At 38.7% G+C, this 27,050-nt stretch overlaps 1 protein-coding gene and 1 pseudogene across 5 annotated transcripts in view; both read right to left on the reverse strand.

Annotated features, from left to right (window-relative positions):
• Positions 1-26,428, reverse strand: part of MAPKAP1 (MAPK associated protein 1) — a 178,576-nt gene extending 152,148 nt beyond the window's left edge. The window contains exons 1-5 of one of the 5 annotated variants that reach the window (XM_016210969.2): positions 26,308-26,428; positions 24,556-24,613; positions 12,739-12,809; positions 5,077-5,404; positions 2,631-2,720 (exon numbers count right to left, since the gene is read on the reverse strand). In XM_016210969.2, coding sequence (XP_016066455.1) covers positions 2,631-2,720; positions 5,077-5,335 — 349 coding nt within the window. In that variant the 5' untranslated portion in view covers positions 5,336-5,404; positions 12,739-12,809; positions 24,556-24,613; positions 26,308-26,428. The remainder of the gene's footprint in view (positions 1-2,630; positions 2,721-5,076; positions 5,405-12,738; positions 12,810-24,555; positions 24,614-26,307) is intronic. The other 4 variants (XM_016210971.2, XM_016210974.2, XM_016210973.2 and 1 more) reach the window with 4 other exon arrangements.
• LOC107535489 (small ribosomal subunit protein uS2 pseudogene) lies at positions 13,647-15,739 on the reverse strand (annotated as a pseudogene).
• Positions 26,429-27,050: the final 622 nt, after the last annotated feature.

A 27,050-nucleotide genomic window follows, 5' to 3' on the forward strand; every position in this document is an offset into this window, starting at 1 on the left:
CGCACAGAAGTTACCGAAGGAATACTTGCTAAATGGCTCAGTGAGCACAAGCAATAGCTAACTCTGTAAGGAGTATGTCAAAGCCATTTAAAACAATAAACTAAAATATTGGGCCTTGACCTGACGCTACTCTTGAAAAAGCTGTCTGCCAATGACCATCTTCACATTCATCTATGCAGTTTGGGTTATGGAAATAAGAAAAGGATCTTACTCTAAGGTATTTCATTTATCATGAGGTCTCATGGCATATGGATCAGTAAGTTCATAAAGAACTTCGGGGTATGGGCCAGATGGCTAAGCTCCCTTCCCACTCCTCTATGAAAAGGCCGCATTTATGCCATCTTAAAGGAGAGACTGCATTAGACAGAATAATTACAGAACATTCCAGTGAAGGCCATCATATTCATACTGGTGATTCCTCTAGTGGGAGATGAAATAAAACAAGTAAGAAAAACACCTGAAAGGATTTCAACAAAACATAAATTGCAGAAAATGAATGAAGGAAGGAATAAATGATTACTTAACCAAATTTCTCAATTGAGATCAAAAGGATCTGGCCATGGCATTTCTTACCAAAAGAGAGTGGATGTGTGAGAGATGTATGAAAATAGAATGGTTGCTCAGTGTGCCAGGTAGCTATTTAGTGGACTGCTTGCGCCACTTTTCTCACATGTTCCAGGATATGCAAAATGCCAAGCTGTGGTAATGATGAAACCCAGTTTAACAGAGAAGTCAAAGACATTCCTTTGTGCATTGACGAGGTTCACTCCTAATGTCAGGAGTAACCGCCAGGCAGGCTACTGGTCTGGCCAGAATCAAGGTCAACATTTCAAAGCATGAACAGGCATATTAAGGAGCTTTTCCAGAAATAAGATCACGGGGTCAATTATTGAAATCTGACACAAAAATAAGAGGAAAGGAAACTGAGGGAGAGAGAAGTATTCATATATAATGGACAATGTAGTTAACAAATGAAAGCAAAACGGAAACTATTTACTTCTCCAGTATATTCTGTGAAATACTGAACAGAAATTAAAGCGGGTTAGACTTTAAGGAGTAGGAGACATACAAAATTTATTAGATGGATCTAATTATTAGATTACTAGGTATATCAAAATTTATGTTGAAGAACTTGCCTCCCACACTGTAAAAGGGGTTAAAGCAATTATATCTGGGGTGCTCTATTCATCCTGTTATTTACTTATATAATTTTTTAAGATAAGGAAGTAAGGAAGGCAAAACAAAGGGCAGGTGGAGAGATGGGCTTAGATAAGCTGACTCTATTCATTAAGAAGATTAACAGAAAAAGCATTAAGATATATAAAAATGAACAATATAAACCATATAAAGGTTTTTCAGTTTGCACTAAATACAATAGAGAGAAATACTAACTGGTTCAACAAAAAGGCCAGCCAAGAGAGATTTTTAATGTATCAAAAAGAATATATAGGAAGTCACAGAAATGAGTTGTAAGAAAGAGAAGTGGGGTTTCTGATTCTATTGGGTCATCATTTAGAAGCAACCACTAAGAAAATCAGGCCCTTCGGGCACATTCAGGTTTACAATTAGGTAGGAGAAAGCAATAGCCACTTTATATAGTGTGGTTTAGCAGAAAGAGATTGGCAGGTAGAGGCAGACAGTGCTAGATACAAAACATGGCTCTATACTGCACTACCACTTCCTAGCCTTGTAACTTTAGCAAGTTTAATCTCTTTGAGCCTCTATCTCATCTAATCAATGATACTTACACCTTATAAGATTGGTGCACTGGAGGTAATCCATGTAAAGTGCTTAGAACAGCACTAGATAGGTGCCAATGTTACTATAATAATCATTAATATTGTTAGTTTTATAACAGTATGTAGCAATGGAGTCAGTCAACAAAAGTTTCTTGGACATCTATTAAATGCCAGGGTGGCACTGGGAGGTGCTGGGAAGATACAGAGGACAGACTGCAGGCATTTCTTTGAAAGGAGAAAAAGAAAGTCTAGGAAACATGATACAAATATTGGAAAATATTTTAATAGCACTTTATTTTGAAATTTTTTTAAAAAGTCTTCTCTTATTGAGATTGAAGCTTTGAAAATACATAATATGGCCAGCTTCTTAACATACATATCATATGAACACATACTGCAAATGCTAGTAATACCAGTAACATAATGGTTTTTAAGCTGAAGGAAATAATTAGCATATATGCAAAAGGATTGTTACTAGGGCCACTAACAAGGCAAGATAAAGTCTAGGTTAAAACTGCCAGGAGGAATCTATAGCCCAGAGGCCCTCCAAATCGTAGGTACTCTTTGGCTCTAAGAATAAGGTATCAGCACGACTGTTTGTACAAAATGTGCCTGCCTTGCACACATCAATTCCTTTGACCCAGACTGAAGAGTGGCCCAAAAGACAAGACCTAAAAAACACGCAACTTCAGAAGACCAAGGCACCCAAAGACCTAAAGAACACCCAACTTCAGAAGACCAAGGCACCCAACGGAAGAGTTCAAAGCTCAAAACACAAGACGTATCTGCCCAGAACATTTAAAAGGATGAATTAAAAATAAAAGCTCTTATATAAGAATATATACTAAATATATAAATCTCAAATTAACAATTAAAATTATTTCCATTTACCTGATTGCTTAGAATTTCTTTCTTTCCACTGAATATTTTTGCATTTGATCTGGTTTTGTCTCTCTTTTCGGAGTCGTTCTAATCTTTGAGCTTGAAAAGAAATATTATAACTATAAGTTTGTCCATGAAAGTTTACTATAAACAAAGACATAATTAACTACCTTTATATGAATAAAGATGTTTTATATTGTATATGTAGGAAAAAAGTCATAAAATTATAAAGGTGGCACCCCTGAAAAGCAAATACCAACAAAAACATGAAAATATTCTTGATTTATAATTGAAATTAGAGGATATAAAACATTAATAGAGATCATAAAGATAGTATTAACATGGAAGAGAATAATAAAATGTGAAAACTTCTGTGATTAATATGACATTTCATTATATAAATCATTAATAACGGTCTTAAAGGAATTTTAATGCACAAATGAACTGAAGTGAATATTACATTACAGGAATAAAATTACTGTTATGAATTACTCTACCCGTTTCAAAAATTAAAGATAAATGAACTCAGACTAGACTATTAAAGTTTTAAATATAAAATCCTTTATCTAAAAATCATGAAAATTATAAAATGTCAAAGCTATATAAATTAGCATAGCTTTTCTTCAGTGGGCTGAAACAGTTTATAGGTAGTAAAATAAATGATTTGTATCTTTGTAACATTAGTCAAATCTTAAAAAGAACAATTTTTCTTATACAAAATTTTAAGATATGCTGAAAGGATTGAAAAGTAAATTCCTTGGTCACAGGACACACCACAATCTTAATTAATTATTAGCATCTAAGTGCCATCTTAAGAAATTCCAATGACAATAAAAAATCAGGATCTAAAAGTATGCATTTGTGATTATATTATCACAGGCTGATCAACCTTCAAAAATCAGTTGAACCAATCTTTTACATAAATATTATCCAGCATATATTAACAACTGCTGCCCACAGAGACCACAATGGAAAAGAAAGTCACAATTAATGCCATCTCTTGAAATTAGTTTCCTCTTACACTTTCTATCGTGGCACAATGCTAACAAAAAAAATAAATTAAATAAGTAAATTTCCCTTTCAAGGTAGGAAATCATACACTCCTGCCTTAGCACTGTGGTAGGGAAACACAAACTAATCTTCCCAGAAATTTAAACTATGCTGGCAAAAAGCACTCTGACAATGCCACTATAATCTAACCAAATCCCACTCCATTCAATTGTAATTAATAAATGTGAAGGGTACAGCCAAAGTAATATAATCATGAAGCTCTCAATTGAGCAGCATTCTCCGACTGAAATCCATTCAACCTGTCATATAAGATATCATCTCAATAACCTACAAGGAAGTCAGTTTCAACTAGAGAACTGAGAATCAATGGTTCTAAATTATATTCAAACCTTCACTCAAATCCTATTTTGATACAGTTTCCTTTAGATACTAGAAAATGCTATTAATTATTTTCATCATGAGAACAAATTATTCTTTGTGGATGTCACAGTATGCTGAATTCTGAACCAAAACCTTAACATGCCTTTCCCTGTAAATTGTATCCTGCTCTACCTGCAGTCTCCTTCATGTAAATATTTGCAATGATCTACTACATCTCCTGCTACTACTTTTCCTGGGAGTTAGCAGGTTACTGCTACTGATTAGGTTATATTTTCTGATTGGCCTCCTCCTCAAAAAAAAATCTCAGAATATTCTGTCATAGCAGAACTACATTATATATTCTAAATAATTTATATGTCTAAGTAAAGGCCTTGGTTCATCACATTTTCCTTGAAACGCTTCCAAAAAACACAAGCTGGAAAATGGGTAATGATATATATATCACTTGAGCACTGTCAAGCCACAAACATCAAAGTGTAGTGATCACCTTAAGAAAATAAAGGTAATGTATTAAAAACAGGAGCACCTTTTCTAATCTCACATCCAATGTAGGAATTCCTATTAAAAGCAGCCCTAATAAATATTCAGCTGTCTCCCTCTAATCCCCCAACCCTTACAATTCCTCCAAGGGCAAGAAATGTCTCAGGCAGCAGCCCTCCTTGGCTGGTCAGTTGCCTGTATAAAAGGTTCTACATATGTCAACCTGAACTCTGCCTCCAGGTAGTCTACCTTCTGGAACCAATGTTGCTCTGTTGAAGATATTCAAACAAGTCCACGTCCCTTTCTATAGACTTTTTAGAAAACGGAACATCCAACATGCATCTTATGGCCAACATTTTCACTATTCCTCTTCTATTTCTCTCCAACAGCATCATTCTGGAGGCTCTCTCCAGTCGGTCATGGAGATGGACACACTGCTTTGACTCACTCTTGGTGTTAATACATGCATGTTCCTGCTTAAACAGAGACTTTCCCATTAAACCTAGTCCAACATGATGCATTATTCTATAAGACTGTTTACTGATTTAAAGCTCAGAAGACATGACTAAAAGGCAATGTTTACCTGTATTTGAGCGTCTTCTAATACCAAAGTCCCAACTTGAGGTAATATCGACTGACTGGGCATACACGTAGCCCTGAGTCTCACCACTGCTTCCCTGAGTCTCTGACCCACTGTCTCCGGGCACTGAAGGAGGATGCATCTTCTCTAGGTCAACATCATGATCAATGAGAACCATTTCACACATTCCTGTGTCATCACTGGTCACATGTGACTGTCGAATATGAGCTAGAATGATAGTTGGATTGTCCAAGAAGGCCATCCTTTCTGTGGGCCAATTTCCTTAAAAGGCTATTTTCTCCTCTTCATATTGTTTCACGGGCTCACCTACCTAGAAACATGATGTACACAGCAATATTTAAGAATAAGGCAGAAAACGACTGAATCATTTTTCAAACAAATTCAATGTGGTACAATGCTACTTTGAAACTCAACATTTATTCCTGAACCTAGGAGCTTAAAAGAATTAAGTCTAAGCTGAAAAGAAATCCTCATAAGCACTAGAGGCTAAGGCTCTAACCTAGTCAATGAGATCTCCGTGGTATCAAAAGAAGATGGTTTGCTCTCTTGCAAAACAAATTCTAGCAACTCCTTAGTCCACTCAACGCATATAACTACCGTTAAAACCATAAATTTTCCTTTCTTTCTCCCTTTATTCCATGCAGTCTTCTCATTACATTATAAGGTGATAGAAGAACAAGTTGTATTTTCCTGAAATGATGTGCTAAAGTATGAAACTGCATTTCTTCAGTTTACATTCCCCCGTCATATGGTTGTAAAGTATCTAAAAGGGCACAGACAGCCCTAGCTGGTTGGCTCGGTGGTTAGAGCGTTGGCCCACTGAATAAAGGGTCCTGGCTTCGATCTAGCCAAGGGCATGTACCTCGGTTGCAGGCTCGGTCCCTGGCCCCCATCAGGGTGTGTGCGGAAGGCAACCAATCCATGCTTCTTTCTCACATCAATGTTTCTCTCTCTTTCTCTCCCTCCCTCCCCTTCCCCCGCTGAAAAGCAATGGAAAAAATATCCTCGGGTGAGGATTAAAAAAAGGGGGGTTACAGACAATGCTTTCTGAGTTACTAGGAACTTTACAAAGATGTACCACCAAAGTGTTTTGTTCAATAAATATATTTTCCTTTCTTCGGACTTAAGATAGTATTGTGCTTTTAAAATAAAACTTATTAATCACACTTGTCTGTTACCATATTAATTTCTTATTTTAGAAATCTAGTTATAAGAACTACTTCCTGAACCCTGTTAACACTGCAATGCTGTTTACTCTGGGAACAAGATGGTACCTCCTCAGTTAAATGGGAATACTCGACAAAGAAATTATCACAGAACAGTGGCTAAGAAAAGGCCCCACTGGCAAAACTGGGTTCAAATCCAGGCTCTATCACCTGCCAGCTATGTGATCCTGGTCAAAATGATGTTAACCTCTTTGAGCCTGTTTCCTTTCTTCACTTATAAAATGGGAGCCTCATATAGAAAATAATGCAGATGGAGTGCTCAAAACTAAATATTAGCTGCTATTAATAACCATAACAACATTATAATAATGATGGCAAAAATATCATCACTAATTTCAGCTTTCAATTTTTGTTTAAAGTAACCCTAAAATATATCAACAATCTGCCGCTCCAGTAAGTTCACAGCAGGTAAAGTGTGTGGTTCCTTTGTGACAGAGGACTCTGCAGGTCATCTGAGTCACCTCCCTGCTCCTCTAACACCAGGATGAAGGACAACGATGTGAAAGCGGGGCTGAATATATTCCTTCAAACAGTCCTAGAATTTATTTTTAGAAAGACTTATAACACCAGATTTTCTTGTCATTTGTTTCTTCTAGAAATGGAACATGGGGGAAATCTAGTTAATAAATCATTATAGCTAACTCAGGTTTTAAAATTTTTGTCTAGCGCCCGGCCGGGCGTGGCTCAGCGGTTGAGCGTCCACGTAGGATCCAGGCGATCAGGGTTGAATTCCCAGTCAGGGCACATGCCCGGGTTGTGGGCTTGATCAATGACTCTCTCATCATTGATGTTTCTGTCTCTCCCTCTCCTCTCTCTGAAATCAATAAAGATATATTTAAAAAAACAAATTTTTTTTGTCTGGTAACATATTCTATTGACATCACTTGGTGGATCTTAAAGATACTGAGGTTAAGAAAAAGTTTAACTAAGGAACATCTCTAAGTGAATTACATTAATCTTAGTTTTTTCCTATAAATATATTCACTGAGTAATTATTTTACACTGAGGCTAATGGGAAATGCAAAGTTAAGTAAGGCATCCCTGAATCAAAAATAATTATAACCTAACACAGACCTGGTATATCTCCCAATATGATGTGATTCTCCCAAGTGTCAAGTTTCTGAGGCATTCAGTCTCAGAAATATTAATGCCATCCTGCCGTTTAAAATGTATTACTCAAAAAAATACTACAGAATTAAAGGGGAGCATTTAAATTTCACTTATAAAAATAAAAACTTCTTATATAGCCACAAAAGATGAATGTAACCACAGAATTACTTTTAAGTGACAGCATTTGTTTTGTAACAGAATCACAAGATCACAGATTGCCAGAGCTGCAAAAATCCTTGTAGCAATCATGGTAAGCGTTTTCCCCGTAAAAGGAAGGCAACTAGTTGCCAGCAAAAGAGGGGCAGGTGCTTTCAACTTCATATTGAATAGTTCCCTCCTGCAAAAACAAGGGCTTCGGTTCCTCACCCTTTGGTGAGGAACATTTAAAAGGTGTCCTGGCACTAAAAAGTCAAATGGCAAAGGGCAAAGCAACAAAAGTATACTGAAGTACCCTAACAGAATCTTTTCAAGGAAAATGGATTTGCTCCATCACCTCTTATGAAGAAAAGTTATGGGCAAACACTTTCTGAGAGCCCACACCAACTCCCTAACTTTATCCTCACAGAACAGAGCCCTTAAAACACCCCAACATGAGCAGATATCTTCTCTATTAATATATTATGACTTCATACAATGAGAAATCTGTATGAATAACTCAAATATGCGTTCTATACCAGTTATTTTCTTTTTTTAAATATTGAGTTTTTAGAGAGAGGAAGGGAGAGGGAGAGAGAAACATTAACTTGAGAGCAAAACATCAATCGGCTGCCTCTTGCACACCCCGTACTGGGGATTGAGCCCAATGTGCCCTGACCAAGAATAGAACCGGCAACCTTTCGGTGCTCAGAAGGATGCCCAACTGAGCCACACTGGCCATGGCAACACCAATTCTGATAGGAAACTTCCCACATGACTGCCTGGGAAACGTGCTTTCCACCTCCTATGACAAGTACTTGAGGATTCACACTGTTAAGTCTGAAAAGAACAGGGGCTATATAACACCACATCCCTTCTGGCAACAAAGGATCTTACACATTTCAAGGAATTCAAAAAATGTTGCTGCCTGACTTCCAAGGACTATACAATTCTGTTGTAGAGATTAGACATATATGAGCATGTCATGTGTAAGTGAGATTATAAAGAAAGGATTGCCTTTTTTCTATTAATACAGATACAAGAGCTTCTCTTCAATGTGCTCTTCAAAATTGTCACCTTGGGACACTATCAACTTATTCCAACACTACTTTTCAAAACCAAAGAATATGTTTTAAATCACTTTAAGAGCAGCAAATTATCATTTGAAGGTCGACTTGATTTCTAACACAAAGATATTCTGAACACAGATTAGAAAAACAAGTTATTTTCTGAGCAGTTGTAGAAAAATTAAAGATGCTTAAAACTAATCTTGGCAGGGGTTCAGAAAAATGGGACTTGTTAAAGGGTAATTTGGGAAGATGGAAAAGTTCTGGAGATGGATGGGGTGATGGTTAAAGAACAATGTGAATATACTTACTGCCACTGACCTGTACACTTAAAAATAGTTAAAATGGTAAGTTTTATGTTATATATATTTAACCACAAGTTTTTAAATTTTTTAAAAAGGTCTATGAAGTGCCAGATTAAACAAAATTAAATGTTTTCTTCTTGCTGTTTATAGCACTTTTCAAAGCTTTTAAACTACTAATGTATACTATGAAGCTCCAAGAGTGGGGAATCTAGTAACACAACATATTCCAAACCCCAAACTTATCTGATCCCTAAACATTTTTTCCTCTATGAAAACTAAAATAAATCGATGTACAACAGAGTTTCACAGAGCATCATTTAGAATTGCTGCTCTACACTTTTACAAATGCTATTTCTTTAAACCTTGAATGACTTTCCTGGCTATTACCAATCTTTGACTCTGAGATAGTTGGTCCTTTTTTTGTACCTTTAGGTTATTGGATAAACAATAATTTCAGGCTCTAGGAGGTCTGTTCTCCTAAGATGTCCTACCCTTCACAGGTTCTCCCACTTTTTAACTTCAGGTTCCTCAAAATAGATGGATTTGTTTTACCAAAAATGGAAGCAATGGGGCCATCATGTAGAATAGGACAATAAGAAATATCCCAAAATGACACGACCATTTTTAATGTACTGGGTGGGTCTCCTTTTATACTCCATTCATTCATTCAACATATATTTATCATTCACTCAACAAATATTTATGAAGTTCCTATTATGTGCTAAGTGTGGTTCCAGGTGCAATCTGGATGCTAGTGCCACTTTACATAACTATTTGCATTCAGTAATGACCATGTAACTTGCCTGTGGTAACTTGGCACATGCCCTAAACAGAGGGGAAGGGGGAAAGAAGGAGTGAGGTGGGGGGAAAGGGGGGAGGGGGAGGAAGTGGGGGGGGAGGGGAAGGGGCAGGGAGGAAGAGGGGGAGGGGGGAGAAGCACCAATGCGAGAGAGAAACGTCAATCGTTGCCTTCTCATACATCCCCTGACCAGGGATCAAACCCACAACCTTCTGGTGTAAGAGACGACCCTCTAACCAACTGAGCCACACCGGCCAGGCAATACAAGTAGATTTTTAATAATAACTTTATACACATACACCCTTCAAACTTTATTTGTAAGTAGCTTATAGAAAAACATAACGTACAACATAGTAAAAAAAAGTAGACGAGAAAAGTGGCAAAGGTGAAGTCAGAGTGAATCCATAAGCCAGTGCGTGCCATAAGATCTTATACATTTCCTATACGTACACTGCAGAATCTCAGAAGCAAAAGGCAATTATAGCTAACCTTAACTTATTAGAAAGCTAGACTTGTTCTTTCCTTTACATGAATTAATTCATATAACTCTCAAAATAACCCTATAAGATAGTTAATATTTTTATCCCCATTTTACAGATGAAAACACTGAAAGGTTAAGAAAACTGCCCAAAGCCAGACAGCTAATAAGAACAAGAATCAAATCCTAGAGCTTGGGATCTTAACCACTGTACAGCCTCTCTAAACAAAGAGAAACAAAGAGTTATAACAGTTATAATAAACGTGATTTTAAAAATCCTGATGAGCTCTTGGGGTTCTGGGGCCTGAGAGAAATTTCTTCCATGGGTCTTTGTGAAAGATGTAAGAAGCAAATGTGTCATGCAATAGACTAGACCCTGACTTAGCCTCCCCTCCACTAATGCAACAGAGATTTGTACAACAGCATGGAAAGAAAGAACGAATATAATGTTTGCTCAAATATAAAAGTCACAACATTTTACACATGAAAGGAACTTCAGAGATCATCTACCACAGAGGATGGGTGTCCTTTACATTCTTAGTTAGGTTTAAGTATCTTTTTGAAAATCCCCAGAGAATCGTGCAACTTCAACTACGAAGTCCATACCTGAAATGTGTTTCTTTAAATAACTCCACCATAAACAAATGAGCCCTCCCTATACTTCTGCACTCCCTATGGACGTGAGATAGGCAGCAACATGGCTTAAAATGCTCAAGTTCAGCCAATGGCTAAAAGGAAATTCCCCTTCTTGAACTTTCAAAACACTCCATACACTCACTTCTCTCTGCCAGACAGACTTCAAGTCCCCTCACCTGCAATCTGTGAAAACTTGTCTAAATAAGCAACAGCCTGAGGCTTCTCAAAGGTCTGCAAACTCCCAATCAAAATTACTGCTGCCCCATCAATGTGTCATATAAATGCTGGCATGTTAATTGTGTATTTATAAGATTGTTAATGGTTAGTTAATTTACCTCCCACACTATTATTGTACTTGAAATGATTTAACGTCTGCTGAGGGAGTTAACAACATGTAACAGCAGATGCGAGATTTTTTTTTTTTTACCTTTCCACACTGTACCCCGACTTCATGCTATTAGCATTAGGCAAGTTAAATGTGATTCCTATACAGGATTCCTTAAGAGTGTGATAGAAGTATGCACACTTATTTTGTACAAATAGGAATGATTGCAGTTAGAAATACAAAAGCCTTTTTATAATATGCAAAGTCTTCCATTTATAAAAACCAACAGACCTTGTTTTTAAGATTTTAGCATTCTTCAATCTAGTTAAAGTTCAGAATTCATATCTCCTAGAATTTGAAAATAATTGAAATGACCATTAAAATAAAATGCACCTTATTGCTTTTAAATCTCTTTTTCTAGCTCTCTCCAATTTAACTCTAAATTAAATCTTCATTTATTTTTTAGACCAGCAAAAAATTAAGCTTTTTCCCCCTCCGGGAATTAAAATCTTTTCTATGTGAGTATGTCTAATTTCATTACACAGTAAATAGTGAGATCCTATATCTGGAGTTTAATTTTTCCTTTCACATTTTTACTTCTGTGTTTTAACTAAAGGTACTTACTAGATTAAATCAAAACAACAAAAAAGAAATGCTTGTATCTTCTTTTGAATAATATGAGATTCATTCACTAAACATCACTGACAGCGAGGTACTGGGAATCTTACAAAAAATTATATGAACACTGGCCTGCACCCTCCAGAGGCTTACAGACTTCAGCAGATAAGCTATGTCCTGTACTGACATAACAGCAACATAAGACAATACATATTAACCACCAAATGAGATACAAAGACAATATGCTTTCCAAGAGACAAAAAAACTACAGAAGGCTTCAGGAAGGAAGAGGGTCCCATTTAAGGATGGCTAAACTTTCATTAGGCAGAATCACAGAGAACGGTAAAAGATGACATTTACTAAAGCTCATACTATCAGCTGTACTTTTCATGTAACAACATATTTAATCCTTACAACCACCACAGGATGTAGGTATTAATATTATCCTCATTTTATAGCTTTAAAAAAATTAAGGCTTAAAGGAATTAAGTAACTTGCTCAAGGTCACATGGTAGATTTTTAAAAGTGCAATCTTTGCAGCTCCTCCCATCAATAGGTGGAGTCTATTTCCCCACCACTAGAGTCTGGGCTCACACTGTGATTTGCTTTAAGCAACAGAATGTAGCGGAAGCAATGCTGTGGGACTTCTGAGCCTCGGCCTCAGGAAAACTTGCAGCTTCTGCTGTCACCTTCTTTGGAAAATATATGAATCATGGGAATAAGCCTGGGATAAAAGACTACATGGAGAGGCTTGGGTGTCATTCCAGCTTCCCTGCTAGGCTCCCTGATGAGTGACCAAGGACATCTGGGACCAGCCAGACCGATCAATCTACCAGAGCAGATCTTCTGTCCTAACAAATGTCTCCTTTAGACAAAGGGACATGGACTCTTGATTCTTCTTTTCTTGTATCACTAACTTCCACTTGAAATGTATCTGAATCTTACCATCCACCAAGATCCAGTTAAAGGGGGTCTGGTACAAGTACAGTGCTTCTCAAACTCAGCCACGGACACACCTGAAGGGCAGAGGAGAGTGACCATAAATCAAAGTATGACAGAACCCAGGGGGAACCACCTAAAGCACCATGCTACAAGAAATTTATTTTTAGAATTCATTCATACTTGCATTCTATCCTATAACATACTACACCTGTATATGTTTTAATAGAAAAAAAAGTTTTACTTTTGAATACATCATTAAGATACTCCAGGAAGATGTGCCATGCTTACTTTGCAGCTTCTAATACCTCCTGGTATATATTGGCATTCTGATAACCCTAGTTTGAACAGTGAGGTCTAGTGGAAAAACACAGACTTTGGTGTCAAAAATATCTAATTTTGTGAAGATAAAATGGACAACTCAAGACCTAATTTTTGCTCCAAAGATATTTCCTATGACAAGTATGAAGAACAAATGTAATTATTAGCACCAAACTATATATAAAGTTGTAAACACAAGTAAGACTAAAATCTCTGTTATTATGCAGCTGTTACAAAATAATCTGTATTTTCAAGGTGTTTTTGCAATACTGTTTATTAGAAGCATTTCAGACAGACTAGTCTGGCAGTTGCAAAGAAGACTGGTCTGAGGAACAAGACACAAGAATAGTTATAAACTGCGATGACAACTCAGGGAAGAGATGAGGAAATCTTAAGGCAGTGAAAGACAGGTCTATGAATTTAACAAATAGTTAAGAAATATTTAGGAGATAAAATTGGTAGAAACTGGTGACTGAGTGAATGTGGAGGGTTAAGGAGAAGAGGAAAGTTTGTGGATTGCTTGATAGTGCCAACAAACGAAATTGTGAACTGAAAAAGTAGGCTTTACCCAAATAAAGACCCACCATGATGCAAACCTGATAGCCCAGGAGAAAGGTCTGAGCGAATGTGGGAGGCAATAACAGATAAGCCACACACAAAGGATTGCAAACCTGAAGCCTAGGAGAAAGGACTGCGCAAATTTGGAAGGCATCAACACGCAAATGACAGATGAACCCGTGGAATGAATGAGCGTACCCAGGGAGAGCGGGTAAGAAGGACAAAGGCCCACCAACAAAACTCCAGGAATGGCAGTAGTCAGAGGGTGGGCCGAGAAGAAGAAACCTCAGAAGCTGTGAAAACCAACTCAGTCCATCTTTCACTATTCTAAAGTTAGGATCTAATCTGTGGAATTTCACATATTTCTTTTTTTTTTTTGAAATTGTTTATTTTCCATCAACCTTATTTCCATTCTGTTAAGAGTTTGCAGAAGAACAGCTTAGGACCACTCAGTGGTTGTTCCTACCCATTCGGTGGCCTGAGCAGTGGGGGCTGCAGACCAGTCTTCAGGAGGAAACTGCTGAATGGGCACAGAAGGCACCTGCGCCTTCAGACCAGTCTGCGACCTCAGGCTGAGCAGCAGGGAACTCAGGAGCTGGAGCAGTCCATTCACCCTGAAATTCCTCTTTGGTCACAGCCTTTTCAGCAGCAGCCTGCTCTTCCTTTTCAATCTCTCCAGGATCCCTGCAGAAGTAAAGATCAGGCATGCCCTCCCATGGGTGTTCATGGGAGATGGTGCCACACATGCATAGTACTTCTCGGGCCAGCACCCACCACATCAGGCCCACTGAGTGAGCCCCCTTGTTGTTGCAAGGGATGGCAATGTCCACATAGCGCAGAGGAGAGTCTGTGTTGCACAGAGCGATGGTGGGCAGGTTAATATAAGTCGCCTCTGTGAGAGGCTGGTGGTCAGCCCAGGGATCAGTGACCACCAGAAGTCTCGGCTCCTGGAAGGCGGCCTAGATCTGGTTGGTGAAGGTTCCAGGAGTGAAGTGACCGGCAATAGGAGTAGCTCCAGTGGCAGCAGCAAACTTCAGCACAGCTCGCTGGCCAGTATTCCTGGACGATATGACACTGACATCAGCAGGGTTTTCAATGGCAACAATGGCACGAGCTGCCAACAGAAGCTTCTCCCAGGTTCTCTTCAGATTTATGATGTAGATGCCATCACTCTTCCTTTTGTAGATGTACTGTTCCATTTGGAAGTCAAGGTTGGTGCCACCCAAGTGGGTTCCCGCTGCAAGAAACTTGAGGACATCCTCCTCCTTCATTTGCAGGACATCAAGGGCTCTGGACATTGCAAAAGTTTCCCTTTAAGTTATGTGGGAACCGAGAACAACGCCGTATGGACCCCTCTCTGGGTAGCGCGGAAAGAGGAATTTCACAAATTTCTAAGCAGTTAACTTTCACTGGCTTTTCCCTCTCTCCCCATTTCCTAGTAAGAAGTTCCAACTATTGGACTGTGAAGTCCTTGAGAGGAAAGGACTAGAAGCCTTATTTGGCTTCCTGTCACTAACACCCAACATAAGGCCTGGTACACATATGCTTGTAGTATGAACCTGGCTGAACAGAGAAAAATGAAAAATTTCCCATTTATCAAGACAAAGCGTTCATGGAACTTCTAGAACCTAAGGTTGCTACGTGCTCAGACCAGAGCAACACAGAACCTGGAGAAAGCAAAAGCAGAAAGTGGGCAGACTTATGCAATGCTGGCGGAAATAGAAAATGATGCAGCCGCTTTTGAAAACAGTTCGGCAATTTCTCAAAATTTTAAACAGAGTTACCATATAACCCAGCAATCCACTCCAAAGTACATAACCAACAGAATTGAAAGTATGTCCAGACATTCATAATACCCAAAGAGTGGAAACAACCCAAATCTCCATCAACTGATGAATGGATAAGCAAATGTGGTATTTCCATATAATGGAATGCTATTTGGCAATAAAAAGGAATGAAGGACTGACACATGGTACAACATGGATGAGCCTTGAAAACATATGCTAACTAAAAGGAGCCAGACACAAAAGGCCACATACTGTGTTCCATTTATATGAAAGGTTCAGAATAGGCAAATCCATAGACAGAAAGTAGATTAATGGTTGCCAAGAGCTGGGGGAGGTAGGAATGAGGAATGATTGCTAATAGGTATGGGATTTCTTTGGGGGTAATAAAAATATTTTGGTCTTCAATAGTGGTGATGGTTATACAACTTTGTGAGTATACTAAAAACCATTAAATTATACACTTTTAAAGGGTGAATTTTATGGTATATAAATTATATCTCAATTTTTTAAAGGGAGGTAGAAACACAGGAAGGCTAGAATCTATGCTGCATCCTAGATTTCTTCTACTTTACATGATTCCAACACAAGGATACGAACAAATCACTTAACTGAACAGTATTGGTAACAGTAACCACAAAAATTTTTAAACAATTTGTAATACAAGTTGATTACTTCACAGAGATGTCAAAATATCTCATGCAAAAATGGGAGTTTCCAAGTCTTTTTCCCAGGGAAAGGAAGAGAATTTTCATATAATGCTAGTAACCCTGTGTGAAGGTAGCTAATCCACATTTCTAGTTAAGAGGCAGTTAATCTATTGTTCTAGTTAAGGGAGATTCAATCCTAGTACAGGGAATCCCAACAGAACTTTGACTTGGTTGAAGCAGCCACTCATGAGCTGGAGCGGCTCCTCCTACCAAAGCCCCAGACAAGGCTTTAATCCATACCAGAGTAGGGCACAGGAAGCCCACGAGCTCACACACCTGGCAGCAACCTCTTTCCTTGGGAAGTAATTTTCCTCCTCACTATTAAGCAAAAGCTTAACTGACTGAATGAGATATATGATACAGTCTTCATATAAAAATATTTTTAATATATATTTTTAATTACAGATATAAACAAATGCAATTCTTTATAATAATCATGGAGAAAAAGGGCTTAGGCACACATGTACTTTCTACAACTTTAACAATTAATACCAAATATAATCAAAAGGAGATAAACTACTGCCTCAGTGGGAATGGTGTTCCTAATACTGTTGCAAAACTCTTAATCTCCTAAACTGGAAAAAGAGAAGGTACATATAATGCAAATTACAAACATTACTGTCAAATCATGCATTTCAGTGAAAATAGATGGAAATCAGGTTTTTTACCACCTCTTCCCCCACCCGAAGAATGTTAGACACACTTGATGGAAACCTTGCTTACTCCAAATAGCTCACCAAGTGAAGGTTACTCTGAAATACTTCAAATTCCACAAGCACTCAGGACTGCAAAACTGTGGGAAGAGAATGTTCCAAGCACAGGCCAATGGACAGAAAGTACAGATGGAATAATCCCTGATACTTGATGACTACCTAAGGAAGTTTAAACTGAAAACTGTATATATTGTTCTGAAGACATTAACCAAGCTTCAGTTCTGAAATATGTTCAGAATACTTAACATATTTTATAAGTCTAAACTATAAATAAAAGGTGTTTGTTGATAAAGATAACTAAATAATTTCCTTCACCTAGTTTTGGATATACAGGGTGGGCAAAGACAGATTTATAGTTGTACGAGAAACACAGTTTATTCTTATATTATTATTTGTTAATTATTGTATTATTTTCCATATGAACTGTAAACCTACTTTTGCCCCACCCTGTAAAAATCTCTATCACATTTCAGACTTAGTTTTTCTATTTTTTTGTTTTTTATGCCAACAACTTTATTTCTTATTGTGTGTTTGTTGCCTATGCTAATGAGAACACAAGTTATACCAAATCAGAATTTTTATTATCATTTTGGGGATGTCACCACCCTTTTAATTCTGTTCATATTTTCACAAGACAACTTTAATCCAGTGATCAAAGATTCATTAGCTTGTAAACAAACTGTTTCTCAGGTAAACTAAATTGCCCCACATCAGAAACTTAAGCAAATAAATAAGTACAAAAAAGGCAGAGATTACAAATTAGGGCAGACAAATCTGTTTCTAGCCTCATGCCGGTAAAGAGCATTCTATCAATATAGTGAAATGCTAATCTCCTAATTAACAACCTAATTAGGTAATTATGGCTTTGCAGAGGGATGCCGAAATGAAATATGACAACATGGTCACCTCTTTATATGGCACCTGTGGGCCTTTTCAGCTGTCACTGCAAAGAGTGCAATATCAATTTGAACAGATGACAAAGTGCTGTCATTTTTCATTCTGATAATATACAGAATGCTTTGGACAGAGCAGTTTTCAAAAAGAAACATCTTGCCTGGTATTTTCCTAATTAAAATATGCTCAAATACTTCGTTAAAATTTTTGCACACTTTTTTTTTTAAATATATTTTTTAAAAATATATCTTTATTGATTTCAGAGAGAGGAAAGGAGAGGGAGAGAGAGAGACAGAAACATCAATGATGAGAGAGTCATTGATCGAGCCCACAACCCAGGCATGTGCCCTGACCGGGAATCAAACCTCGATCGCCTGGATCCTAGGTCAACGCTCAACCGCTGAGCCACGCCCGGCCAGGCAACACTTTTTATATTGTATATTGGAGAATCACCGTGCACATTTTCAAAAAAACCTAACTGGCCATCATGCTTAACTGTACATGCTGAAACTATTGAAATTTCAATTATGAAGTATATGAAAATTAGAAAAAGGTAAAAGGCAACAATTCATCATAACTTAATATTTATGCATTTTGAATATTGTTACAGAAAAATTAAAATCCAAACTTTGATCTTTAATTTTTTTCTTACAAAAAGAGACAGAAATTCACACTTACAATTTTCCATAACAAAAAAGTACTTTCCAATATCTAAGCATTCAACCCACAAAAAAGCTCTATACTGTGCATACCAATGTTCAGCCTCACAGAGACAGGAGTGCACTCCCTTTGAAAGACAGACCTGTCTGTCACACAACTACTCACTGCCCACTGGCCATTAAAGAGGTGATGGTAGGTAGCACTGGGTCCCTGGTACCATCCAATAAGAATACAACTCCTCTTCCATAGTACTATCCTAAACAGGATTTTGTGGAAAGGAGAGGCAGGCTAGCCTGGAAACCCCAACATCATTTATGTCAAGAAACATGAAACTAAATTTTAAGTGTAAAACAATGGAGGTAAAAACTAACTTGAAAATACAATCCATTTATAACTTCAGATCATCTGCATAACTTTTTTGGTCAAAATGATGTTCACTGTCTCTCTCTCTATATACATATGCTATTTTAAAAATATTTTTATTGATTTTAGAGAGAGAGGAAGGGAGAGGAAGAGAGAGAAAGAAACACTGATATGAGAGTGAAACATCAATCGGCTGCCTCCTACATGGAGCCCAAAACCAGGGCATGTGCCCTGAACAGGAATCGAACAGGAAACCCTTGGGTGCATGGGACGATGCCCAACCAACTGAGCCACACCAGCCAAGGCTCTATATTTTTTAATACCAAGTTTAAAATATTTTTAAATTAAAAAGTTATTTATGTTTATCAGGGAATGTTTTGGAAAACCAAGAAAACCATAAAGACCCATCATCCTACCACCTACTTCTTTTCCTTCTTATGTATGACATACCTGGGATAGTACTTTATATAGTTATATATCCTTTTTTCCACTTCATGTTACATAATAAGCATATTAATGTGTCATTAAAATTCTTCTAAAACATTTAAAATGATGGTACAGCCAGGCCAGGCGTGGCTCAGCGGTTGAGCATCGATCTAGGATCCAGGCGATCGGGGTTCAATTCCCGGTCAGGGCACATGCCCGGGTTGCGGGCTCAATCAATGACTCTCTCATCATTGATGTTTCTCTCTCTCTCTCCCCCTCACCTTTCCTCTCTCTGAAATCAATAAAAGATATATTTTTTAAAATAATAATTAAAAAAAATAATAAAATGATGGCACAATATTTCCATTCTATGCTTTTCCATAATTTCTCTCAACTCTTTGTTAAATGCTAAAATTCCTTTAACTTTTACTATTATAAGTACTGCTACAGTGAACATATTTGAACCTGAATATTTTCCTACATCTCTGATTTCTTTAACAACAATTCCTAGAAATGGAATTGCTCAAAAGGCATGCATGACTTATTTTTTTAAAGGCTTGTGATAAATACTGCCAAAATTCTTTCCAGAAAAGTTTTACCGATTTATATTCCCACTAGCAGTATATGAGTGTCCATCTCACCACCAACCTCTGCCAGCAATAAGTATTATTAGAGTTCTATTAAATCTTTAAACTTCATATCATAAGATTATACCTAAAATCAAATATTCTCAACATAATAACAACTTTCTGCAGGGATTAAGCTTAAATGAGTAATAAGGGCCATGGGTGATGACAGTCCCAAAACAAGGGCCAGTGCCAATATCCAAATCAAGAAGAGCGTGGACTAGTGGCACAAGAAATGTAATTAGAGGGGAAAAACAAGGGTTCAAATCCTATAGTTATCAGTAGCTCTCTACCTTGAACCACTTTACTTCTCTCTAAGCCTCAGTTGCAGCATTTGTAAGATGGGGACGAACACATAACAGCCCTTGTTCTAACTGTAACAGGTAGTCAAGGGCACACAAAAAAAGGTAACATAAGTAATTGAAGGTGGTTCTTGTTATCTAACGGATCAACTTATTTAATAGCCTAAAAATAGAATATTGAAGCCCTATTCTCGACAGTGCACAGTTGATAGGTATGCCAAGTAATGCACAAAGCACAACTAGAAATTAATGAGACTAAATTCATAATCCAGACATGAAAATAAAGCTCACCCCTTCACAATCACTCCACAGAATCACTTCTTGTTACATTATACTAACATCCAAATGTCCTGTGCCCCTGAAAGCTGGTACCTGCATCTCTCCATAAGTTATTTCATTTAATCCTCACAAGCAGTATACGAGATTGGCAGTATTGTCCTCATTTTGCAGATTGTGAAGGTCACACCATTTATAACTGACAAAGCTAGTAGGTGTGACTTCAAAATTCAAGCCTGCACCTCAGTTTGTTGTTGTCTCTTTATCAGCAACTAAAGTTCAGATTAAAAATTTACTTTGGTTTAAAAAGAAAACCATTTCTTCAAATAATTTTCTACCAACTTCTCTGCTGAAGCAGTACTTATTTATAATAATATACCTTAACATGAGTCCACAGGGAACTAAAAAATGTTACTGTTTTGAATGTGTAAAATTCAGTCAATTTTGTCTGCATCAATAATAAAAGCATATTCATAAAAGTATACTCAAGTATAGGATATGAATCTAACACTGCATATATTTAAGGGTAAATGTGACATAATATTCAATTTATTTCACAAGTGGTTACTATAATCTAATTCCGATACTTATTCTAACACCTTCTTGCTGTTTCCAGAATTTAAGTTTTGTTTTTAAAGTGGTTTCTCCCATTTTTCTCACTTTCAATTACTTGAAACTGTTTTCTTATTTGGGTCCAAATTTTGTGCTTCCTATATTAAATCTATTTCCCCAATATATCTAGACTGCTGCCAACTAAAGTTAATAAATTTTGAATGATTGCTCAGGATTTATTTTCTTCATTTTTATATTCCATGTTATGTCCTTATACAATAGAGTATGAATGAAAACAAGTATCTAGAAGGCCAATTTTTTTTTTTTTCTTTTCAATTTTCACCTTGTGGAAGCTGGGTATTGAAATAAAAATAAATTAAACTCTTGGGCTGGGAACTCCCTGACCATATTTCTCTCACTATGCTGGGTGTCTCTATGCCTCCTTTCAATCTTGTGTATATATAGTCAACAAAGCACTGTACGCATTTGGGGAGCACCTGGCCTGTCAAGGTCCTTTCCCAGAAGTAATGAACAAAGAATAGGGGGAAGAGCTGAGCAGTGGCTCTCTCCCTGCCAAGAGAGAAGAAGTAGCACTTTAGCGTTAAACCATTCTCTACTGGGGCCTGCCAGTAACCAGCTATGTAACTTTAGAAAGCTTGTCTATTAGAAAGCTTGGCATCCTTAAAAGACCTCAGCAAGACTTGATTTGGGCTCATTATCATCCAGATGGGAAAAAAAGATACAAAGATTTCTAAGTGGCTTGACCAAAATCAAAAGGCTGTTAGTGGCATAGCTACAGACAGACTTCAAGTCCCTCTCAATCTAGCGCACTTTCTACTAAACTGTCTTTCACTGGGAGCCAATTTTTTCATCTCAAGAGGTTATGTTTACTCCCCATGTTCACTTCATGGCACTCACTGTACAGAGGACCAAAGAGGCAAGAGATTTGATAGCATTTAAAGTGCTGCCCCGCCGGGCGTGGCTCAGAGGTTGAGTGTTGACCTGGGATCCAGGAGATCAGGGTTCGGTTCCCAGGAAAGGCACATGCCCGGGTTGAGGGCTAGGCAGCCGATCAATGACTCTCTCATCACTGATGTTTCTCTCCCTCTCCTTTCCTCCCTCTGAAATCAATAAAGATATTTAAAAAAAAAAAATTTAAAGTGCTAAAAGTATTACAAGGTAATCTCATCAAACCCCAACCCTACTGAAATTCAGCCTCATTGTGTAATAAAAGCATTCACCCTCCATTTCCCCAAAGACATCAGTATGAGTCAATTACAAAACCCCCTCACTCTAGCAATTTACCAGTAGACTTCTGATCAGTAATCTCTACTTGTGTTGTACCTCCTGTGGGTACCAAAATTTCAGCGATAAAGTAGATCAGAGTTCACGATTAAGTCAGACTAGGACTGTACACAGCCCACAAATGTGCTTTGGTCCACACAATAAAATTTGGTCCAAATTTTTAAAACTAAATACATTAAAACCCAACCCTGGCTGGGTAGCTCAGTTGGTTAGAGCACTGTCCCCATTCACCAAGGCTGCGGGTGATCAGAGCACATGGAAGAATCAACCAATGAGTACATAAATAAGTGGAACAACAAATCAGTGTTTCTGTTTCTCTCTAATAAAAATTAAATTTTTCTAAAATAAATACATTAAATCCAAGATTTCCAGCAGCTCTTGAAAACAAGCAAAAGATCCAGGGACAGTGGGCCTACTTTCCCACACAGCAACAAGCAACTAGAGCTGAGCAGCAACTGAGACCTTCAGACTGGTCATATGCCCTCCAGGTCACCAAGGTCTGTCCTACTTTCTATATTACATCGTGGGCATTTGAGTTGAAGACCCCTGAGGCAGATGCTCAAAAAAAAACTAAGTTAATAAGTATTTGTTCACTCCTTTGGAAAGTCCAATTTTTTTCTGGCATTCTCACTCACTAGCTGTGTGACTCTTGGGTAACATACTTAAGCACTAAGTCTTATGCTACCTGTGTGTTAAATGGGGTAATATCACCTATCTCAGAGAATCATGAAGATTGAAGGAAACAAAGTATACAAACACATTTACCAATGACCAAAATATAAGTGCACAATTATTTTAAATTTAACACAAGTTGAAAATGTGCTAACTTTTAAGTCAAAACTTCTCAAAAACTTCAAACTCACAGAAAACACAAGGTCAGAGTACCTACCTACTATGGGGGAAAAATCATGTGACAAAATTCCTTGTCATAGAATTGGTATCTATTGCTGTGTCCTTAACAATAAGGCCTATATATCAGAGTAACAGATTTCCAGCAAATTCTCAACCTGGAGCATTTATAAATCCACTGAAGTACAACAGTTTCTAAAGTCAGTTATGAGTCAACTAGTAAAGGAAACCCCCCATTAAAAAGTAATATATTTCACATGAGAGGTGAGGCGATGAGCTTCTTGAGTGCCGGTGCCACATTCATCCCTCAATATCCCTACTGCCCAGCACAATGACCAGTACACTGAAACACACCTCAAGGGCTAGCTCTTTTTTGAAGCCTCTCCAAAGGGTCCCCACCAACATCACAGAGAAGAAACAACACGGTGTAGTAATGAAGAGTGGAGATACCAAAGCCTAGCAGATAATCCCCTCTACTCACAACTCCAACAGCTGCATAAACTCATGGAATTTATTTAACATCTCTGTGTTCTACTCTGCTCATCTGTAAAACCAGGATGCTAATATACACTTTCTGTACAGAAATAAATAATACATTTAACACAATGCTGGCAAACAGTAAGTGCTCATTAGCTAGCATTATCAGCGTTCCCTCCTTTGTGCTCCTTGGTACCCTGTGGGGACTGCTATCTTTGTACCTACAGTACTTTACTACAGTTCACCTGCACACAATATGTCTCCCCCACTAGAATGTCAATAACCTCAGGTTGGGAAACTGGTTTTATTCCTCTTTGCATCTCCAGGGTCTAACGTTTGCCCTGTCACTGCTGAATGAATCACAGATCCTCAAAGTATTTATTAACTAGAAAAGTCATAAGCAGAAACTTACCTTTCTTGCCTGACACTCAAGCCCTCACTGACACTGACCCCTACTGAGCCTCCAACCTCCCAGTATCCCCACTAAAAAGAAGCAATAGCTTGCTTTATTAAGGCTGGTCTACTCACCACTCTAAAACCATGCCACAGTCATTGCACTTTTGCACCTTATAGTTATCACGTGAGACCATGTATCAGGCCTTTTATCCACATTAGATTACATATTCACAATACTGCATGAAATCTGTATTATCCCCCTATCCCAACCCATACTTGAGGAAAATCATGCCTAGAATAAGGAACTTGCCAAAGGTCACACATCTAGCAAGAAAAGGAACCAGGAATTGAATACAGAGTTCATGGTCATTCTCTACAGAATGCCTTCCTTGCTTATATTCAAAGTTGAGCCGACCCACCTACCACCTTCTAGCTTTGAAAAATCATGATCTTCTATACATTTAAAAGAACATCTGTACCACTAATTTTGACACTCATATTTTTTTCTCTTGTATACTTGTTTCAATATGTACTTGATATCGAGAGCTATGGTGTGAGAAAGAAGGCAAAACACGTAATGAAAAAAGCACAGATGGAGGCATTAGACAGACCTGGGTTTGAATCTTGGCTGTCTTGTACCAGCTATGTAATTTATTGAGTCTTCCTAATCTGTAAATTGAGAGTAAAATGATTAAACAAGAGAAACTTATATGTAATATCCAGTACATAGTAAATAATAAAGCTTAGTTAACCCCACATTGTGAAGCATTACCTGGTCATAGTACACTCCTCAAAAATTAATGACCCACCCCCCGTCTGCGCTACCTCTGTATCACAGAAAGAACGCTCACTCAGTGTACTTATCAGTGTTGGAATTATTCCCTTATCTCTCTCACTAAAATGAGCTCCCTGCAGCAAGGACTGAGTCTTACTTATCTCTACATTGTCCGGCATGGTACCTGGTATATATCTATACTCAGGAAATGCTTGCTAAGTGAAATAATTATAGATATAATGAGTGTTTATGGGATTCTAAAAAGAAATAATTTCCAGCTGGGGTTGTTCTGAATTGGTTGAGGGAGGCCAATTTCAGCTGGGCCCTGGGTAACATCTTAATAGCTGACAACAGAAAAGGAGAAATCTTCTAGGCAGGGAGAATGTCCTACAAAACACAAAGGGCAAAGAAAAGAACAAACATGACTTGATGTCTTACTTATCTAAAGTAAAAGATCAGGGTAATTAAGGAAGGGGGCCTTTTTAAGCATAGCTGGGATGTTAGCCAGGCACCAGATCACGAGGTGTAGAGGAATGTGAGTTCAGGATGGGATTACAGTAGTTGAAGATAGGTATGAGAACAAAGCTGAATGGGAAAGGCACCACCAGCATGCCTCATAGGCCCCAGCAAGCTTTTGAGTGTGTAAACTGAAAAAGATGAAAACAGTTATCAATGCTTTATCAATAACTCTTTCAGCACTTATTGAGCATCTCATGTGGGCGCATAGTGTATGAGGAATAAAAGATCATGTCTCCTTTTCTTGCTCTAGTGGGTTCTTAATTAGGAAACCACCCCTTTTGCTTGACAAAACAATGAGAATGTTGGTGCTGTTTGAACTAATGTTTGTAAACACCTGTCTCCATTTGACCATTCACACTTGGGGAAGTTTTGAACTTTGCTGGTTTTGATTTACAACATGATGCTTTGCACAGCACTAGGTACTGTGATGGGCTTCGAAAACTACTTGTGTTCATTCAGAATGAAATTTTAACCAATTTCTGAATCAACTTTTGGGACTCCGGTTACAGCAATACTCTTGTTTAAACTACAATCATTTGTTTCTGCCTTAAACGATCCAGAACACTCTGCCACTCCCCCAAATAAAAAGATGAATCAAAGTTACAGCAGCACTCCACCTATAAAAAAAGACGTCTGCAAGGCCGTTTACCACTTTGGGGCAAGGGGGAAAAGGGGCGATAGGCACCGGGGCCACATAGGCAATGCTTTAAAAACTTGATTTTCATATTGTGAAGATTAGGATGCCTAAATGTTGCCGAGCGTGGGGCCAGAAACTGCCAGAGCCACCAGTGTCCTTCTCCCTCCCCCGACTCCCACCCAATACCACCACCAGATCCACTAGCTTCTCCTCCCCCAAATCACACACACAGCTGGCTGTCAGGCTCACAGACTGCATGCAGCCTCCGGCTCTGGAAAGGGCCAGGAAACGGATGCTCACGGGAGACGTGCCAAGGGCCACACATGCTGCCCGCTGGGTAGCGCCTAGAGCAGAGGACTGAGGATCCGCTAGGCTCTTGGGGTGGCTGGCAGGACAGAGAGCGAGTAGGCTAGCGGTTGGGGCAACCTTTACCTGAAGGCGCTGCCACAGTACGGGCTGGGTGGGCCCAGGACACGGTCCTTGGGGGAGGGCCCGGCTCCCCTGCGCCTCCGGGCCCCAGCCCCGAACTCCCGGAATCCTCGGGGACTGGCGCTCCTCCCGGTCGGCTCAGCTGCCGCTTTCCGGGCTCGCCCTCATGCCCCCGCCGCTCGCCGCCGCCTGCCTGCAGAGCAGCAGCCCTGTTGCCCCGAGTCGCCTCACGACCCGGAACCGCACCCCGTGCGCCGGAAGTCCCCGACCGGGAAGGAGCGGATGGCTGGGAACCTAGTGCGCAAGCCCCAGAGCCGAAAGCAGATAACTGAGCCCTCCCGGGGGCGGGGCCAACCGGAAGGCCTGCGCATGCGCACCACTCCCCCCGCAGCAGGTAAAGCCGGGCTCAGAGATTACCTGAGAGTCTGGCGAGATACGCTTACCCCCGGAAATCGACGTTAGCGTTCTCCCTCGAATCTTCTCCTTTCTCCCCATTTCTACGGAAAAAGGCCCAAGTTCATCGGAAATTATTAACGAGGCAGCTTAGCCTGTGGGTCAGAAAGACCTGGATTCAAATGCCAGCTCTAACCTGCTGGGTATCCTAAGGCAAGAAACCTCCCCTCTCTGATCCTTGGTTTTCCCATCCATACAATAGTTCCAATTTTAGAGTATTGCTCTGAGACTCAAGTGGGATGATGCTTTAAAAACACGCAACACAGTCCCTGACACAATAAACACTTAGTAAA

This window comes from Miniopterus natalensis, chromosome 12 (assembly GCF_054644295.1).
Source record: "Miniopterus natalensis isolate mMinNat1 chromosome 12, mMinNat1.hap1, whole genome shotgun sequence".
Lineage (NCBI taxonomy): Eukaryota > Metazoa > Chordata > Mammalia > Chiroptera > Miniopteridae > Miniopterus > Miniopterus natalensis.